The 20,403-nt window shown below is 40.2% G+C and overlaps 1 protein-coding gene across 3 annotated transcripts in view; it reads left to right on the top strand.

The window, feature by feature from the left end:
• The first annotated feature begins 19,594 nt into the window (after nucleotides 1-19,594).
• Nucleotides 19,595-20,403, top strand: part of dennd5a (DENN/MADD domain containing 5A) — a 124,568-nt gene continuing 123,759 nt past the window's right edge. For all 3 annotated transcript variants that reach the window (XM_052028918.1, XM_052028916.1, XM_052028917.1), the window contains exon 1: nucleotides 19,595-20,073. Coding sequence is in view for 2 of the 3 variants with exons in the window: in XM_052028916.1 (XP_051884876.1) it covers nucleotides 19,980-20,073 (94 nt within the window). In the remaining variant the exon portion in view is untranslated. The remainder of the gene's footprint in view (nucleotides 20,074-20,403) is intronic.

Here is a 20,403-nt window from a genome sequence, read left to right on the forward strand (position 1 = left end):
TTGTCACTCCTGAGTTTATCAGAATTTTGTTGGATCACTGTGGTTTCAAGGTAGCCCTTCATCATAGTATTGGGCACTGAGATAGAAAGGGAAAAGCAGTATGGATGTTTTTTTAAGTTCTAGTTGGTTAATTTTAGCTGCACTTCCATTGTTAGCACTCCTTCAAGCAAGTTGAAAGGTTCTAGATTCAAATCCCATTTTAGTGACCTAAGCACAAAAACATAAACTGCAATGTAGTGAGGGATGTGGGGAATGCTGTAGTGCTGGAGGTGTCTGTTTTCAAATGAGGTGTTAAACTAGGGCCACATCTGTAATATCTCATTATATATAAACTTGGTGTCAAAAGGCTGAAGGCAGCATTTTGAAGAGCAGCAGTGTCCTGACCAATATGTATGTCTCAATCAACAATTTCTGAAATGAGTTATCTGGTCATTAACATAGTGTGGCAATTTAAGCTCCCACAAAGAGCAGTGTACTTCAAGAAGTACATCATTAGCTGTAACATGTTTTCAAAAGGGATTCAAAAAGTGCCATATAAATGCAAGCTTTTTTTCCCAGAAGTTAGTAGATTTTTGTAACCCTGATGTGATGGTCCTTGTATGAGTTGAAATTAAAGTTGCATTGTGGTAGGGAAGGTTTACCTGAACAGTTTCTGGGGAAAGGTTCTCCCTTCACATCAATAACAAGCTTATTTTCAGAATGATATGCAAAATTGAATATTTGCTGTATGAAAACATTTCTCACCATGTCAGCCCTCTTTTTCAGCCCCTAACTCTTTGTCCTCTGGCCTTCTGATAATGGAAGTTTCTCTGTATTCAGTTTGTTTATTCTTTTGAAGATTTTGAACACTTCTATCATGTTGCCTCTCAACCTTCTCTGTTCTGAGGAGGAGAAACCCAGCTTCTCCCATCAATTTAACTGAAATGCTTCATTTTGAAGACTATTAAATGAAAATGCAAAAAAAGAAACTGTTGTCCATCCCTCCCCCATGTCTACTACTGAAAACAAACTTGGTCTCTCTTTCTGTTAATGTTAATTATTTTTCTCTTTCCACAGATGCTGCTCAACCTGCTGAGCATTTCCAGCATTTTCTGTTTTTATTCCATTTCACTAAATGTCTCTTGCACCCTCTCTGGGGCTTTCACATCTTTGGAATGATGATCGGAATTAATGACTTTCAGGGAAGAAATCTGACATCCCTAAAAACACCTTATGTATCATTTTGGACCCAAAACAATGTGATGACTGTTAGCTGCTGCCTTAGTTGTTTCATAACTACTGCAGGGTTAGGCAGAAGCATTAAACCAGATAGACCATTCAGCATCGGATTGGGCACTAAATTAAGACATTTCTCCTTCCAAGCATCTGGGGCCTGGTGTCTAAATTGGGAGTGCTGTCTTGAAGAAAGGTCAAAGCGATACAGAATAACACATTTCAATAAGCAAAACCATCACAATATCTGTGTCTGCCCTCTCCAACTGGTAGGACAGACTCTTCAAAGGGAGCAGCACAGAGTTATACAGGTGGGAAGGAATTTGTCCTGGAGGCCCTCAACACTGATTTCATGTGCTATGCAAAAGGAACCCTGATTAGTATGTGATAATGAGTCAGTGCTCCTCCATGTGGGAAAAAAAAACTGAGGAGAGCCCTAAAAGTAGCCCCAAGAGTTGCTCGGTACCACTATCACTACTGGACCAGTCCCCAGTCTGCCATCTATCCCACAGGCTGTAGATGGCAGACTGGGGACTGGTCCAGTAGTGAGGAAGAGTCAGGGAGTTGATGGGTGTGTAAGAGACAATAAGTTATAGGGAAATAGGTACGTGTATGGGCCTGATGGAAATGCTCTGAGATCCAGTAGAGCGTGGATTGTCAATTGGCCTCCTAGAAATATAACATGAGAATCTGGGATGTTCACTCATGATTCACAGTGATCAATTCCATTTGCAGCTCCTCATCAAATGAAGCAGTCCTTTCTTACACGCAGCAAGACCTCAACAGCATGCAGGTACTGGCTGAGAAGTGGCAAGTATTTTTTTGTATTTACAAAGTGCCAGGCAATAACTGTTAAACATGAGAGAATCTAACAACCTACCCTTGACATTCAAAGTTATTCCTGTCACTGAGTCCCCTTCCATCAACAACCTGAAGTTCACTATTGTCCAAAAGTTCAGTTGGACCAGCCACATATGTAGTATGGTTTCAAAACCAGGTCAGGGACAGAGTATCGTGTGGCAAGTCACTCAGTCCGACATCCCAAAGTCTTCGCACTATCTGCAACGCACACGTCTGGAGTATGATAGAATCTCTCCATTTGCTGAATGAGAACAGCTCCAAAGGCACTCACAAAGCCTGACACTGTCCAGGAAAAAAAACAGCCTGCATGTTTGTTACCCTGTCCAGAACATACTTTTTCTCCAAACCATCTGCAAAATACACTGCAGTCACTTGCCCGGGTTACACCAAATAGCACTTCTCACTGTTCTATGTTTGAACCTGCGGCCTCTATTATCAAGGACAATGGCAGTAGGTGCATGGGAACACCACTACTCGCAGGTTCTCCTCCAAAATTGCTTTCCTTCCTGTTTAGGGAACATATCCTCGATCTAAATCATGAAACTTCCCACCCAACAGCATTGTCAGAGTACTTTACCAGAAGCAGGCATACCAACATTAAGGAGATAGATTATAAATGCTATCCTAGCCAGTGGCACCCACATCCCAAGGTATCAATAAATTAAAGATGTTTTCTCCATTAGTGTTCAGCCACCGTATATCTGCCTGTTCCACCCTCTCTCTCTGTATATTCTTGACATCTATCACTTGCCTCCTTATGACCTTTCCAAATTGCCACCAGTAGATTTTGAAAGTTTTCTTGTACTTTCAAGTCCGAATAAATGATGCTAGTACCAATCCTTTGTGTACCACTTCATGCATTTCTCCAGCCTGAAAACCCATTCACAATGACTCCCATCCATAAGTTGACTCAATTTCTATGTAAGATTTTGCTGATGAGTTTATATGGAGAAGTTTTGCAAAATGCTACTTGAAAGGCACTTTATCAAAAACCTTACTTGTTAGTTATGCACAATATGCCTTTAGTAGTTGTGGATTTCCTTTATTCTTATCCATCCAAATGATTACTAATTTTATCCTTGATTGTCACTTGTAGCAGCTTCCCCATCACCGACAGTCAGTAGCTGCTAGATTTATCGTTACTCCTTTTTTGAGCAAAGGTATGACAATTGCAATCTTTCAGTCCTGTACCACCATTCCTCTATCCAAGAAGGATTGGACAATCATAGCTAGCACTACTGCAATTTTAACCCTCAGCAACCTAAGATGCTTTTCATCCTGACCTAATAATATTTACCTTAACCACAATTTGCCTTTCTAGTACTTGCCCTTTAATAACTTTTAGTATATTTGGTATCTGAACTGCTTCCTATTATTACTTTGGCAGGATCTTCTTCCTTAATAAACACATGGAAAGTATTAATTTAGTTCCTTCATGCATAATTCTTCTTGGTTCCTAATCAGTTCCACCCCTCTGAAGATTATACTCACTAAACAAATGAAGGAAATGATATAAAAATACATTCAAGTACAAGCATAAAGTTTCATATCACTATATAGAAAAGGCTTATGGCTGGAATTGGATGGAGCCATATATTAAAAGCGCTGCTGAGTGTTTGAACACACACTTAAATGGACTCCAATTACTGTCCATTATAATTGCAATAATGTGATTTTAAAGTCTATTTCAAATACACTTTTGATGATTAAGATTTTATAAATGGCTAACTAAACAAAATTACCATTTACACTTATCTTGATTCAGTGTGTTGTTGTTATCTTATTTCTCAATATACTCCCGAGCTAAGCTTGTGTTCAGATTGTTTTTTTCCAGGTTTTAGTGATATATACATCTACAATCTTCACTTAAGTACAATTAATCATTTGACAATATGGTATTGGTGGAGGTAGGGAAATGCAAGGCCAGTTTGCAACTCTATTGAATTACACTTTTGCAGGACATAAGGACATAAACAGGACTAGAAGTAGGCTAGTTGGCCCTTCATGCCTGCTCTGCCAATCAATAAAATCAGAACTCTTCTGGCACTCTCCCCATGTGCCTGGCTCTCTTGTAGTTTAAGTGTCTGTCAGTCTTTGCCTTGAATAGACTCAATGACTCTACCTCCACAAGTCCAGAATTCCAGAGATTCGACCCAAACACCACCTGCAATGGAATACCCCTTATTCTCATATTGTGCACCCTTGTTCCAGGTACCCCACTGTAGGAAACGTCCTCTCAGCAACTACCCTGTCAGTATCCCTTAGAATCTGAAATGTTTCAATAAAATCACCTCTTCTTCAATGACTGTAGGCCCAACCTGCTTGCCTTCTTTACAACGTCAACTGCTTCATCCCAGGAATCCATCAAGTGAATCTTTTCTTCAAGCAGATCCTTTATCAAATGTGAGCACCAAAGCTATATACAATATTTCAGGTACGGTCTCACCAAAACTTGTAAAGTTGCATCAAAACTCTGTTACTTTTATACCCTATACCCCTTTCAATAAAGTCCAACATCGCATTAGCCATCCTAATTACTTGCTGTACATACATGCTAACTTACTGTGTCTTGCACACTAAGAATCTCCAGATCCCTTTGTACTGCAACATCTTATAGTCTCAATTTAAATAATATTTTGTTTTTTTAAATTTTTTTTCCCTTTCCAATGTGGATAATCTCAGAATTTGCCTTCCAACTTCTAACCCACTACTTAACCCATCTATAACCCTTTGCAGGCTCCTTGTATCATGAGTAAATCTGACTCCAATAAACATGGCCTCTTTATTCAGGTCATCAATACAGATTATGAATGATTGGATTTGCTGAGGAAATATGGTCAGTTACGTTGAAACTAAGATCCACAAATTCCATCACTGGATCTTACAGTTGGAATTAGCCCACACATTACCAAGTCCTTGCTATCTTGTAAATATTTCTGTCTCTGATTACTGATTGCCAATTGAAAAATGACCAGACTGCTTTTTTTTAGTAAGCTATCTCCCTATCCATGCACTCTTGTGCAGTAACCTTTTATGTGGTACCTTATTGAATGCCTTCTGGAAATCCAAATAGACCACATCTACTTGTTCACCTTTATCCACCTATTCATTACATTCTTAAAGAACTTAGGCAAATTTGTCAACCACAATTTCCCTTTCATAAAACTATGTTGACTCCACTTAATTGTCCTGTAATTTTCTAAATATCTGGCTATTACCTTCTTAATAATAAATTACAGCATTTTCCCAATGATAGAGATTAGGTTAACTGGCCTATAGTTTCCTGCTTACTGTCTCCCTCCTTTCTAGAATCACAATGTAACATTTGCAGTTTTCTAATCCTCTAGGATGCCTCCAGAATCCAGGGAGTTTGTCAGAGTACTATTGAAACATCTACCTTCCCTGTAGCCACTACCTTTAAGGCCCTAGATGCAGGCCATCTCAGGGGACTCATCAGCCTTTAACTGCCTTAGTTTGCTTAGTAGTTTTATTATAATCATAGAGATTGTTTTAAGTTCCTCCCTCCCTTTGGCCCCTTGGTTACCTGCCATGGATACTGATCCAAAATGATTACCTAGATTCTCTGTTATTGTTAAAGGTCCAGAGTATGTCACAATGCCCCTTTTTGAACTACTAGATCTGTCATGAATCTATCCTATTTAGCACGGTTGTAGTGCCACAGAACAATTCTCTGTTATTGTTAAAGGTCCAGAGTATGTCACAATGCCCCTTTTTGAACTACTAGATCTGTCATGAATCTATCCTATTTAGCATGGTTGTAATGCCACAGAACATGACCTCGTCTCCACATGGAATGTATGGCAATCACTCCAAAGATACTGTAATGGACAGATGCCTCTTCAATAGGTAAGTTGTTGAGGATGAGCTCAAATAGGTGCTGATCATCAGCTGCTTTGGGCCCAATATGGCAACTATGCCCTGGAGGAAGAATTCTGCCAGCCCGATCATTAAACACGCTGCTAAACCTCTCCTGGTGACAGATGTTGAAGTCCTCCACCAGCATACATTCTGTGCCATTGCTTGGCACAATATTTCTTCAGCACAGAGGATGCTGATTCATCAGCTAAGGGAGAATGGCAGGAGGTAATGAGCAAGTCATTTGGTCTACCAAGGTTTGACCTGATGCCTTATGACATCATGGGATTCAGTCATTGTTGAGGACTTCCAGTATCAATCCTTGCTGACTTTATAGGTTGGTGAGAGTGAGAAAATTTCAAGAATATTAATTTTTCTTCTACCTATCTTAGGAATAACATTCTCATTTCTTTCTTTATTTTCAGTTTTTGTGCTATTATGTATAGCAGCCTATTATTAAAAAATACATGCCAGACAACCTTAATGCTATGTAATTTGCTGAGGTAATGAGAATCCTGAATGCAGTATTTCAGGGAGTCTGTATTAGTGGTGTTTACTTTTTATTATTAGTTTGTGATATTTTTGCAAAGTCAGTCTATTTTTGGCTGGGAAATCAAGTGCCGGTTACTAAATCTGGCCTAGAACTCATGACACTCTTCTGATTTGCTGAGAAAATATGGTCAGTTACATTAAAACTGCATTCTAAAATCTGCAGACGCTGTCACTAAATCTTACAGTTCTTATTGATCCATGCATTGCCAAGTCTGCTTCCTTGTTATCTCACCATGTCCTAAACATTTCTGTCCCTGATTCTACTCCTGACTGCTTCCACCCTGACTTTTCTGTTCCTTACCTCAAGTCATAGTCCATAGTCCATACCATAGTCCATACCTGAATAACTTATGTCTTACGAGGAAAGGTTGAGTAAGCTAGGGCTTTTCTCTTTGGAGCGATGCAGGATGAGAGGTGACTTGTAGAGATGTATAAGATTATAGGGGGCTTAGAAAGAGTGGACAGCCAGCACTTTTTTCCCAGGGAGGCAATGTCTAATACCAGAGAACATCAGTCTAAGGTTAGAGAAGGAAAGTTTAGGGGAGATGTCAGTGGCAGGTTTTTTTACACAGTGAGTGGTGGGTGCCTGGAACGCACTCCTGGGGGTGGTGGTAGAGGCTGACACAGTAGGGAAATTTAAAAGACTCTCAGATGGACACATGGATGTAAGAAAAATGGAGGATTATGGGATGTGTAGGAGGGAAGGGTTAGATTGATCATGGTCTAGGTGTTTATATAGGTTGGCATGACATTGTGGGCCGAAGGGCCCATACTTTGCTGTGCTGTTCTATGTTTAACCTCAAGGTCAAATTTTACAATCTTAGTTTGTTAAAGAAAAAGGAAATAACTTGGGTTTATTTAGTCTCTTTTACTATGCCAACAAGTTTTAAAGCACATTTCATTAAGTATTTTTAAATGGTAGTAATTGTTGTAATCTAACATCCACAATCTTCAACTTCTGTGACTACGTCAGGCTATTGCTTGAATAGTCTGCGGGACAGTTCACCCAATTTAGAACATAGAACGTGCAACACAGGTACAGGCCCTTTGGCTCACCATGTCTGTGCTGACTATGATGCCAATCTAAACTAATCCCATCTGCCTACACCTGGTCTATATCTGTCTTTTCCCTGCCTGTTCATGTTTCTGTCTAAATGCATCTTAAATGTTCTTCCCTTCTCTGCAGCTGACTGATGTAATACCAGGGTTAGGCAAGACAGTGAGTCTAAACAAGGAGGATCAACCATGAGCATGAATCATGCCAGTCAAATCCTGTCCTAAATATACGCGCACATTTCTGTCATGACATTAAAACAGATAATAAGAGACGGTAAAGAAACGTGCATCTTAGAAAAATATAGAAAGCACTGTTAGAAAAGACTTAAAGGAAAACCTAAGGATAAAATTCTATGATGGCGTTATCATGCAGCTTCTTGAAAGGGTGGACATAAGGGAACATTTTTTTTTGTTTCTTTTTTCCTTTTCTTAAGATATTTTGATGTGTTTCCTGGATGTTGGCATGTTCCCTTTGACACTCACCAACTTCTATCGATGCACCATAGAAAGCATCCTATCTGGATGCTTCACGGCTTGGTATGGCAACCGCTCTACCCGGGACCACAAGAAACTGCAGAGAGTTGTGAACACAGCCCAGCACATCACGGAAACCAGCCTCCCCTCCATGGACTCTCGCTGCCTTGGTGAAGCAGCCAACATAATCAGACCCCACCCACCCGAGTCATTCTCTCTTCCCTCTCCCATCAGGCAGAAGATACAGGAGCCTGAGGGCACATAGCACCAGGCTCAAGGACAGCTTCTATCCCACTGTTATAAGACTACTATTCCCTTATACGATGAGATGGACTCTTGACCTCACAATCTACCTTATTGCACCTTATCTAATCTTGCACCTTATTGTCTACCTGCAATGCACTTCCCTGTAGCCGTGACACTTTATATTCTGTTACTGTTTTTACCCTGTACTACCTCAACGCGCAGTGTAATGAATTGATCTGTACGACCGGTATGCAAGACAAGTTTTTCACTGTACCTCGCTACAAGTGACAATAATGTACCAATACGAATACCACTAGCACCTCACTCAAGCGACCACTCTTCAAATGAGAAATAGTTGAGGGCAGTAGGCCAATTCAGTGTTTCAATCCTTTTCTGTCATTGAAGTGAGGCTGTACCCTTTGGTAGAGAGGTCAAGGACTAGAGGCAACAGCTATAAAGTAGAGAAAAGAATTAAGAGTGGTTAGAATCTAGAATGCATTGCCTGCAGGTTCCATTGTGGCCTTCAAGAGGGAATTCAATAAATACATGATGGAGAAAAAAATTTAGGGCTACAGAGAAAGGCCCATGGGTAGAACTGGAGAGTTGCTCAGATAGAAAGTCAGCAGAACATGATGGGCCTAATGTCTTCCTCCTGTGCTCTGACCATTCTATGATTCTTTGATTTAATCAACCCCATTTACTTACTGTTGCTCCTCATCCCTTTGATCTTAGTTCTGAAAATAGTTTTCTAATAAATTACAATACACATTAGCTCCAAAATATATTTTACAAGGTTGACTAGATATCAATTAGGGCTGGGATTACTGACAGAATTTCCTCTGTCTAACCAGGGAGCAATAAGGGCAATTATAGTGCCTGCATTGCCTCTGGCTGAGATTAACTGACTTGAGGTAGAGAAGAGATTGAAGCTGTGAATTTTCCATTCTGTAGGTCTCAATTCCATTTTGAACAGTTCAATTACAATTCAATTATTCAGTGAGACAGGCCAGTACTTTCAATAGAAAGTTCTTCAGTCTGGATTTTTCAGCTCAGACATATTCTAAATGACATGCAAAAGGAGCCTAGCTCTCTACCTAAGGATTTCTCAAGGAACCTAACAAATTTTATTTCAGTAAAAGTATGGTTGAACATTTTTAATATGTAGATTGTTATAGGATGGCAGAACATGTTGTTACTTTTGGTTAATCTGTTTTTTCAGTCATTCATGCAATCTTTCATTTACGTTAAAATCTCAAAGCAAAATACTGCAGATGGTGGAAGTCTAAATAAAAACAGAAGATGCTGGATATACTTCATGGGTCAGGCAGCATTTGTGGAGAGAGAAACAGAATTAAAGTTTCATATCAATGACCTTTTGCTTGAACACTTTCAGTTACATTTCCTGCCTACTTCAAGGCAATTGAATTGCTTTGGGGAACTGAAAACCATTGCATCTCAAGATTCACAGCACAAGAGGCCATTTGGCCTAATTCTATACTATTAATGCTTACAATTTTATGTTCTTTCTTTCCTTTAAATTAATGTTATAATCTCTGCCATTTCTATCCATTTGCGAACAAGCATTCTGTACATTAATCCCATGTGTGAATGACAAAGGCTTTTATAAGATCGACAATTCCTTTACCCCCACAGATGCCGCTCCACCTGCTGAGTTCTTCCAGCAGATTGCTTGTTGCTGTAGATTCCAGCATCTGCAGTCTCTTGCCTCTCACAAGTTAAATTTGGAAAGAGATTATCCAATCCAATAGCCTTTCTTTGCATCTGTTATGAAGTGATGTTTATATTAAACACTGAATACCTATTATTTATCCAGAGGGTTGCTATTTCCATAAGCATTTCTAAAATACTCAACCTGAATTCAGCAAAAATTATGTCTATATATAGCTTTCTTTCATCAGGTATTTCTTTCAAAAACCACGCTGACACTCTCCTAATTACTTTGTGGGTAAACATACATGTGACCCACAGAGCGCAGATGTTTTTCTAAACAATGGGGGCTAAAAAAATTCAAGGTTCAATTCCTGAATGAGTTGCACTTAGCTGGAGTACTAGAGATACTATCGCAATTTGTCTCACAGTTTTCAAACCATAGGGTAAATTACAAGAATTTATATTTCTGATCACTATCTGATAATTGTCTTTAACTTATATAGCTGAACTGTTTATCTGAAACTCCTAAACATATTTTACTCGGCAGAAGTACATGCATTAATCCTTTCAGCGCTCATGTTGATGGCAGAACTGTGATGTAAAGAATTAGTATTGGTATTGGTTTATTATTGTCACTTGTACCGATGTACAGTGAAAAGCTTGTCTTACAAACCGATTATACAGGTCAATTCATTACACAGTGCAGGTACATTGAGTTAGTACAGAGTGCATTGATGTAGTACAGGTAAAAACAATAACAGTACAGAGTAAAGTGTCACAGCTACAGAGAAAGTGCAGTGCAATAAGGTGCAAGGTCACAACAAGGTAGATCGTGAGGTCATAGTCCATCTCATTGTATAAGGGTACCGTTCAATAGTCTTATCACAGTGGGGTAGAAGCTGTCCTTAAGTCTGGTGGTATGTGCCCTCAGGCTCCTGTATCTTCTACCCGATGGAAGAGGAGAGAAGAGAGAATGTCCCAGGTGGATGGGGTCTTTTATTATGCTGGCTGCTACACCAAGACAACGAGAGGTAAAGACAGAGTCCAAGGAGGGGAGGCTGGTGTCCGTGATGCACTGGGCTGTGTCCACAACTCCCTGCAGCTTCTTGCGGTCTTGGGCAGAGCAGTTGCTGTACCAAGCCGTGATACATCCAGATAGGATGCTTTCTATGGTGAATCGGTAAAAGTTGGTGAGAGTCAAAGGGGACAAACCAAATTTCTTTAGCCTCCTGAGGAAGTAGAGGCACTGGTGAGCTTTCTTGGCCGTGGGATCTATGTGATTTGATGAGGACAGGCTGTTGGTGATGTTCACTCCCAGGAACTTGAAGCTGTCAACCCTCTCGACCTCAGCACAATTGATGTAGACAGGTGCATGTACACCGCCCCCTTTCCTGAAGTCAATGACCAGCTTAGTTTTGTTGACATTGAGGGAAAGGTTGTTGTCATGACACCATTCCACTAAGCTCTCTATCTCCTTCCTGTACTCCGACTCATAGCTGTTTGCGATACGGCCTACAATGGTGGTATCATCTGCAAACTTGTAGATGGAGTTAGAGCAGAATCTGGCCACACAGTCGTGAGTGTATAGGGAGTAGAGGGATGAGGACGCAGCCTTGTGGGGCACAGTGTTGAGAATAATCGTGCCGGAGGAATTGCTGCCTATCTTCACTGATTGCGGTCTGTTTGTTAGAAAGTCAAGGATCCAGTTACAGAGGGAGGTGTTGAGTCCTAGGTCTCGGAGTTTGGTGACAAGCTTGCTTGGAATTATTGTATTGAAGGCAGAGCTGTAGTCAATAAGCAATAGTCTAACGTATGTGTCTTTACTGTCCAGATGCTCCAGAGCTGAGTGTAGGGCCAGGGAGATGGCATCCGCTGTCAACCTGTTTCGCCGATAGGCGAATTGCAATGGGTCCAGGTTGTCTGGTAGGCTAGAGTTGATGCGTGCCATGACCAACCTCTCAAAGCACTTCATGATGGTGGATGTCAGAGCCACTGGTCGGTAGTCATTGAGGCATGTTACCTTGCAGAGCCTTTTGCATCCCAGCAACAAAAGACACTGCCAAAGAAGGGTTGATAACTTTTTGAGAACAGCAATGTAATTTTTTTATTTGTTAAGTTGACTGGTTCTTCTCCAGCCACCAGAGAAGATATTAGCAAGCTGCAACATAAAAAGCAACTGATTATGTGCAAGTTTGCACTTGCTGAGTTGTTTCTGTGTTCTTTCAATGTTATGGAATCATATCATAAGCAGATCACATTCCTCAGCACCTGAAGCATGGGAAAATAAGATTAAATCACTTCAAGAAATCAAAGTGATGCAGAAAATATTCTTCTCCTGATTATCATTGAGACTTAGGCAGCTGAACATTGTTGGACAAGAATATTTAGGGAAATTGAACCGAGATTTGTGAATGCAATTATGATGCAGATAGTACATGATCTAACTGAGTAATAGAATATTTTTCTTTATTACCAAAAACACACAATTCATTTCACCAAATGTTTAATAAAGTGCATTTGTAAATCACTATCATCAGTATAGGACATAGTATTCCACTTACAAGATTTACATCAGCATGATATCAGTTTTCCTTTTACACACATGGGAACAACAATCCTGAAGGGTTTTTATGTGGGTTCCTGCCCCATAGTGTGCAATGTCAGGAGGATTTAAACTGTGGCCTTTCTCCATGGAGATGTTGCAGCAGCTGCACCAAGCTTCAATAACTCCCTCAGCACGTAGCCAGTGTATGACTTTCGGTCATGGACAGCTCCTGGTACTGGAATGTCGGCAAGCTTTGGGCAGTCGAACATGCATCTTTCACGGGGTTGATAATCTCCCAGAAGCAGTTGATGTTTGTCTCAGTGTGTGTTCTTGGGGATTGGCAATCGAGCACGATTCCCATGTAATGCAGCTGTGTGGGATAGGCATTGACAAATACCACTGAGTCTCTTTCTAGGTCTTCTTGGCAGAAGCACATTCCGGAAGAAAATAGATGATGATGTTATCCCCACCTTAGGTACCTTGAGGTCAGTGTGCAATGGTGTTAAGATTCCAGCTGGGCATAAATGATCTGATGAAATGGTCCCTTCTCACCACCAGCCTAGCATGGTCTCAGTGCTCACTTGAAAGTAATGAAGCATTCTGCCAAATGACTTTGACAGTCTGCTTGGAGTGCCATCAAACAGGATCCACCATCTCCCTTTCCTACAGAATATCAAGGATACCTGATTGACCTGCGATCAAAGGTGTTCTTCTGCACAAGATTTTCTGCAAGGGAAAGGTGATGGAATGTTCTAGGCCCATGTGGTCGGACCCATCCTTTGCAGGGACAAAACTTCAGAATGTAATGACATTGGTGTTTGCAAAACCAAAACCTACACACAGCCTGATGCACCCACACACAAAGATAGCCTTCAGGATGTCTTCCTCCATTTTTGTGGGTATTTATATATTGAGTCTTTGAAGAAACAGTCAGTTTTTTATCTTCTATTATAATAGAAGCTGCCTCAAGAGACTGCTTCGCTGTAGGAGCAGATTATGGCCAAACTTGAAAACATTCACACCTGAAAACGGGGTTCTTTCTCATAATTGAGAGGGACTGTCACTCCCACAATCCCAGTTTCTGCTTCACCTTCGCGGAATGTTCCATCCAGTTCTTGGTGCAAGCCCAGCTCCACTGAAACATATTCTCAGATGGGAATAAAGGGTCAGTTGGCTCAGTTGCCAAGAATATTCACTTTGACTCCCAAGGCCAATTCCAAATGGTTGCAGAGGCTCATCAATCTGTGGACCTCCAATGGATCCAAGCAATGTCACCCATATACAAGGATGCATTGACCTGAGTATCTAGTATCATCATATCTCTTATGCCTGCAACTCTTCCTGATGGATTCAGCAAAAGACTCAATATAACACACACGTAAGATAGAGGAGAGAAGGAAACCTTGGTTAACTCTAGATTTATTCAGGAAGCTTTCCATTTCTCATCTTTTAATTAGGTTTCACCGCCAATGTCTTTGAGGAACAATTCTCTTCAATTATAGAAGGCTTTCAGAGATTTTCATGCCATGCACAGGCCAAATAGCCCACTCCCGTTCCACCCAGCTAGTGTTGTTTACAAGGGATTTTACATTGTCAGCAAGCACTCATATAGTGAGGACAATGGCTTTCTTTGAATGTTTTTGACAGGTGATGCTTGCTGCAAAACCTGATGACAACATTTTGGCAAACAAACGTGAAAACGTGAAACCAAATGTGAAAGAGTGAAAACAGACCCCCAAAAATCTTTCTCCTTAAATTCCATTGACACTGCTCTTGATGTTTCTTATACAATGATGTTCCATTATCTTCTTTGTCAGTGCTGCCAATTTACTCTCCATTTTCTACAAAGTGTGTAAGAAAAACAACAGAAAAAAAAAGAAAGAAAAATCCATTGTGGTTCAGTGCAAACAGTGTTGCAGTGGTTAGTGTCCCATCTTCACAGCTCCGTGGACCTGGGTTCAGTCCTGACCTTGGGTGCTGACCGTGCAGAGTTTGTATATTTGCAGGCTTCCCCCAGGTGCTCCAGTTTCTTCCCACATCTTAAAGGTGTGTTAGTTGGATTAGTTAGCTACTGGAAATTATTTCTAAGTGTAGATTAATGGTAAAAAATAATCAAAGTGGAGTTATGTATATGTGCGAGAGGCAATAAGTTGCAAGGTCCAGGGAAATAAGGATAAGGGAATGGGACTTTCTTTCTTTCTTTTTCAATCTTTTTATTAGTTTTCAAATTAATACAGATTGATATATAGCATCAATGTTTATACATGTAATACAAAGAGATCAGGATAATAATCATGGCATAGATAATCATAAAGAACAATAAAATATAAAAATATTCGTAGATCCAATGATCTCTTAGTAAATGAATATAATATAAACGAAAGGGAATGGGACTGATGCGATGGCTCTGTGGAGGGATAGCATTACCCACATATGGCAGGCACGGTAGTGTAGCGTTTAGCTAACACTTTACAGCACCAGCGACCCGGGTTCAAATCTGGCCACTGCCTATAAGGAGTTTGTACGTTCTCCCCGTGTCTGCATGCGTTTCCTGCGGGTGCTCCGGTTTCCTCCCACATTCCAAAGACGTACGGTTTAGGAAGTCATGGGCATGCTATATTGGCGCCGGAAGTGTGGCGACACTTGCGGGCTGCCCACAGAACACTACACAAAAAGATGTATTTCACTGTGTGTTTCGATGTACATGTGACTAATAAAGATGTCTTAATCTTATGAGTCAGATGTCCTCCTTATATGTCAAAGTAAGTAAGTTACCACAAAACCATTGCAAACCTCTTATTTCAATTGTATTTCATTATACTCAAGTCGTCATCAGAAACAGATGCTGGCATTTATAGAAGTGTCCAGAATATTCAGTCCAGGTGAAGAATGTATATTTTTGCCTTGATAAGAAAAAGATACATAAAAGAGTTAACCAAGTGGTCCTGGGACACCCATACACTATGCAGGCCAGATGACTGAAGTTCATCTCCTGCTCAATACTGGGTCGCCAACATCATCCAGTATGCAAAGTCAAGGCACTAAAAGCTAATGAATGTGTAAAGCAGATTAAAAAAGTAAAAATTTAAAAATAGAAATAGCATAAATAAACATGTTTGATAGTTCAGGAAGAAAGGTCCCTAAATCAGTCCCTGTGCTGACATAGGGCTTTTGCTCTCAGCCAAAGCAATGACAGAGGTATTATAAGTAATCTTTCATCCAGGTTAGGGAGGGGGAAAATCAACAGGATCAGTCTTGACTTTCTGCTCCCTGTGACAGGATAGTTTTCCAGCACTTCCTGATGAGGTTCAAACTTGAATAATGATACTTGGGAAGGTATCAAAGGAGCTGTTGCCTGTACCCTGGGAAAGATTAGACATCTTTGAAAACGAAAGAAAAATAACTATGCAGAAAAAAAATATGGCTGCAAATTTTAGCATTGATATGTGTTGCGCTAAGCAAAGATTTGTGGACCACACAGGAAAAATTAATCTTGAGTAATGGTACAATGTGTATAGTAGTGGATCGACTACCCATTGTATACATTGAGTAATTGCAGTCAATAGAAATAGGTATCATACACTATGTATAATATGTAGCTGCTCTCATACAATCCAATTTGCACCACAGTCACAGGAAAATTTCGAGCCCACAGTGTTTTATACTCGTTCTGACAGATTTTTTGGAAAGGTGACATGAAAGTCATCAACTGTTTGATGACAAGTTAAAGAAGTTGGAACAGAAGCAAACTTTTCCAAGACCAAATTAGTAGAGTGGTTAGAGGTCATTTACCATTGGTTCAATGTTTGGCTATCATTGAAGAGACAAAAAATAAAGTCACTGGACGATTCTAATGTTCTTTTGAAAATAAATCCAAAATATGGACTCAAGGACTCTGTCAGTGAAAACATGCAAACAGCACAAATTTGACTGCCCAATGGACTAATCTTTTGAATAAATATTTCAAGCATGTGTTTATTTAGTTCAGCTGATGACCCACATATACTTTATGTCAGAACTTAGAATGTCGTCATTCACTACAAAATTTGATTGCATAGTTTAAGTTCACACTTCACTGCCATACTTAGGAAGTGTCACATTGAGTCCAGAAACATTGAATGCTGCCTTAAAATAGGTGGTGTTAAATATCCAATGATACTCTTTGAAGAAGAGCAAAGACCTAATCCTACTGATCTGACCAATAAAAAGAGTAAATTGATGGGTCATCTGCCTCAATGATTTTTCTGAGACATTGCATGTGCAGAAGAACACTCACATTATAACATAATCACTTCATTCCAAGATGGCAATTTTATGTGTGTGTAGTACAAGAATGTGACAACAATAGTGAAGTTATATATAAATATAAGTATTATTTTTAAAAAAATCTACTGCTTTGCTTTTCTACTTGCTGATAACATTCAAATGAGAGAAATTCATCTGTTGTGATGTAATACAAATTGATAAAATACTAATTGTGGTTCATCACCAAAGGTCAATTCTTCCATTCCTCACGTTTAATAGCTCTCACCTATCAATCAGAATAATTTATTAAATAGAAAATATAGCTTAGTCTTGTTTTATATTTTTAGTGATAGGGCCACAGTAGGAGAAACCAGAGAATTGAGGATATAATGAATGTTAGACCTTTGTTTATTCAGTCACTATCTTCCACACATAATTTTTTAATGTGACATTTCCCTGAAAGATCAGTCTTTACTGATTAAACAAGCAACTCCAAAGCAGAATACAGATGTAGAAACAGAATTGAAAACAGAAAAAAAACAGATCTACACAGAAGTTAAGTAACATATTTTATTTCAGAATTCCAATAACATGTTAGTTACCTTTATACCTTTACAAATAGAACAGGGGACAAAATAAGATTTTTGGGTGGACAAACATTGTCTGATTTAGCAATGAGTGCCTCACTGAAATGGTTGAAAGGTGGAAGGATATGAAAGTCTGAGGACTTTATAATGAAAAACTAATAAATTAACACACTCTGTATTTTCAGATAAAGTTGCTAAATTTGATTCGGTATAGAAGTTTTACATTAATTATATTTTGAAAGCTCAAAGTGATTAATATTACTGGCTGGTCAGTGATAAATGATTTGAGCAGAACAGGCCAGAGATAATTTGACATCCATTCTCTAGTCTGCTGATGATAGAATCCAGCAGCTGGGAGGTCAAGAATGAGAGTCCATGGATGTATGATTAAACATAAGAGATTTGGAACAGAGGGCAGAATTTACTCCTTTACAGCATTTTGAAGCTGTGAAATTCACTTGCAGAATTAATGGCTGAGGCAGAAATTATGCCAACATTGAAGATTAGATAGACCAGATAGGTGAAAGAGGGGGTGATACAAGAACAAGTAGGACATTTGAGAGTGAATAATTTGTTTGTATGGAAAGTAAATGGTAGCATGGTCTAATTAGACCAAATAATCTATTACTACATAATAATTTCTATGTGATTACAGATGCATTACTCCTACTAACTTTCTCTGGTGTAAAATTGAATTTACATGTATTTATTTTATCTGCCAAATTGTTGCATCCTCCTCCAAAGATTCTCTATTGTTGTGTGACTGGGTGGGATCACACTTTCCTGCTTCCATAAACCAGAAAATTCTAGAAATACTCAATCAGCATCTGTGGAGTGAGAGAAACGGGGTAACATTTCAGGTCGAGACCTATCATCAGAAACTTTAGATGAAAAGTCTTTAACCTGGAATGTTAATTCTTTCTCTCCAAACATGTTTCCTGACATACTGCAAGTTTATGCTTTTTATTTTAAATTTCTAGTACCTGCCATATTTTACTTACCACCTATCAGCCTGTGCTTTAATGTTCTTCATCTTTGCAGCATTCAGGCATAGATAGCTTCATTTTCTGAGGAGATGCAAGTGGAATTGAACATTGTGCAATCATCAGTGAACATCCCACTTCTGACCTTGTGATGAAAGAAAGACTCATTGATGAAGGCGGTTGGACTCAGAACCCTGCCCTAAAGAACTCTTGCAGTGATATCATCAGACTTGAATGATTAACTTCCAACAGCCACAGCCATTTTTTTTGTGCAAAGTATGATTCCAACCATGGGAAAGGCTCCCCTTAATGCCCTTTGACTTCAGTTTTCCTCAGGCTGTTTGATGCCACACTCAGTCAAATGCTGCCATTATCATTACCACAACACTGAATAAGCAACCATATGATTTTAAAGTTTTGATTATGATTTTCAAGTCCCCTTTGACCTGTTCCACGCTCTCTCTGTATTGTACACCTGCCTTAGAACCCTTCGAGATACTTATGCTCATCTAATTCTGGCCTCTTGAGCATCCTCAGTTTTAATTGCTGCAGAATTGCCAGCTGTGCCTTTGGATGCCAAGGCTTTGCACTCTGAACTCTCCCCAAATTTCCTTTCCTTTCCACCTCTTTAATCCTTCAAAACTATCTCTTTGATCAAGCTCTTTGTCGTCTGTTCTAATATATCCTTTTATGGTTCAGTGTCAAATTTTATTTAATAATGTTTCTGTTAAATGTCCTGGGACATTTTATTATATTTAAAACACGATATAACTGCTTGATATTGCTGGCTGATTCAAAATATTAGCAGTAGCTGGGCTAACAATGTCAAAATAAATTCACCTGTACATTCATCTCAATAAATCAGTAATATAAAAATTAGACAATTCTTTCCTTTGAGAACATTGTCCTTTTACTGATTTTTTTGATCCAGTGATTGGTCCATCATATGTAACGCACAACACTACACTCTGAAAACTACATTATCTAATGCCGTTGTGCTTCAATACTCAACACAAGAGAAAAGAACTAATCGGCATTCAAGTATTCTTTGTTATCTGAAGAAAAATGCTGTAGCGGGCGCAGCCAAAGATGCACGATAATAAACGAGGATGTGTACCGTTCACAAATTCCTTTTCAAGTCTTTTTCCCCCACTGATCTGCAATGAAATTATGTCATGATTGCAGGCGAATACATTCACTTTTGCCAACTTTCCTTTAGCTTTTTTTTACCTGAAGTTTGCATTTTGCAGACTAAGAAGTACTGTGTTGAATAATAACTATTGAAGGCGAGAGAGGGGGTAGGAGAGGGAGTACATTCACCACTGGCCGCCTGTGTGAGGCGGGGTCTCGACGCTGGGCGAGTGGATCAGTTGCCCCTTTAAGGGGCGATTGCCTCGCACGCTGTGGCCCGGCATGCAGCGCAGTTCCGTGCCAGGCGTTGCAGCGCGAGCGGTGATGGAAGCGTCGAGGGCGCGCCCGGGGCCCGAGGAGCAGCAGTAGCGCGCGCCCGGGGCCAAGCGGCAGCAGCAGCGCGCGCCGGGGGCCGAGGAGCAGCAACGCGCGCGCGCGCGCCGGGGCCACAGCCGGAGTGTGCGCGGGCAGCAGCGGGGATTCCAAGCCGGACCCCCCAGCCCCAGCCCAGTGGCTGCCGTCCGCTGCTCAGTGCGCACCATGACTGCCAACACCGCCGGCTGCCGCTTTGCAGATTACTTCGTCATCTCTGGTCTGGATGTAGAGACCGGCTTGGAGCCGGACGAGCTCTCGGGTGAGCGTTTCTTTTTATTCACAATGTAACCAGGTCGCTTCTGTGATTGGAGCCGAGGGAAGCGCAAACTTCAAACCTCCCAGCCTGCGGCTCATTGTACTAAAAATGCACGCACGTGAACAATTTGGCAAAGTATTGCGGAATCTGAGTGATCAGAAGTATAAAAAGAATTATTCGGTGGTCTTTTCGGTCCAGATAAAGCCAACGTTGTTGTCGTTCACTCTTGCAGGAAGTGATGATGTAGAGCTGTCTTTTGACAGTTCGCGCTCTGGAAATGGAGTTTGCTTTGTCCAGTTTTTATTGTATAGCAGATTCTGAAATGTGCAGCAT

Source organism: Pristis pectinata, chromosome 14, assembly GCF_009764475.1.
Source record: "Pristis pectinata isolate sPriPec2 chromosome 14, sPriPec2.1.pri, whole genome shotgun sequence".
Taxonomy (NCBI): domain Eukaryota; kingdom Metazoa; phylum Chordata; class Chondrichthyes; order Rhinopristiformes; family Pristidae; genus Pristis; species Pristis pectinata.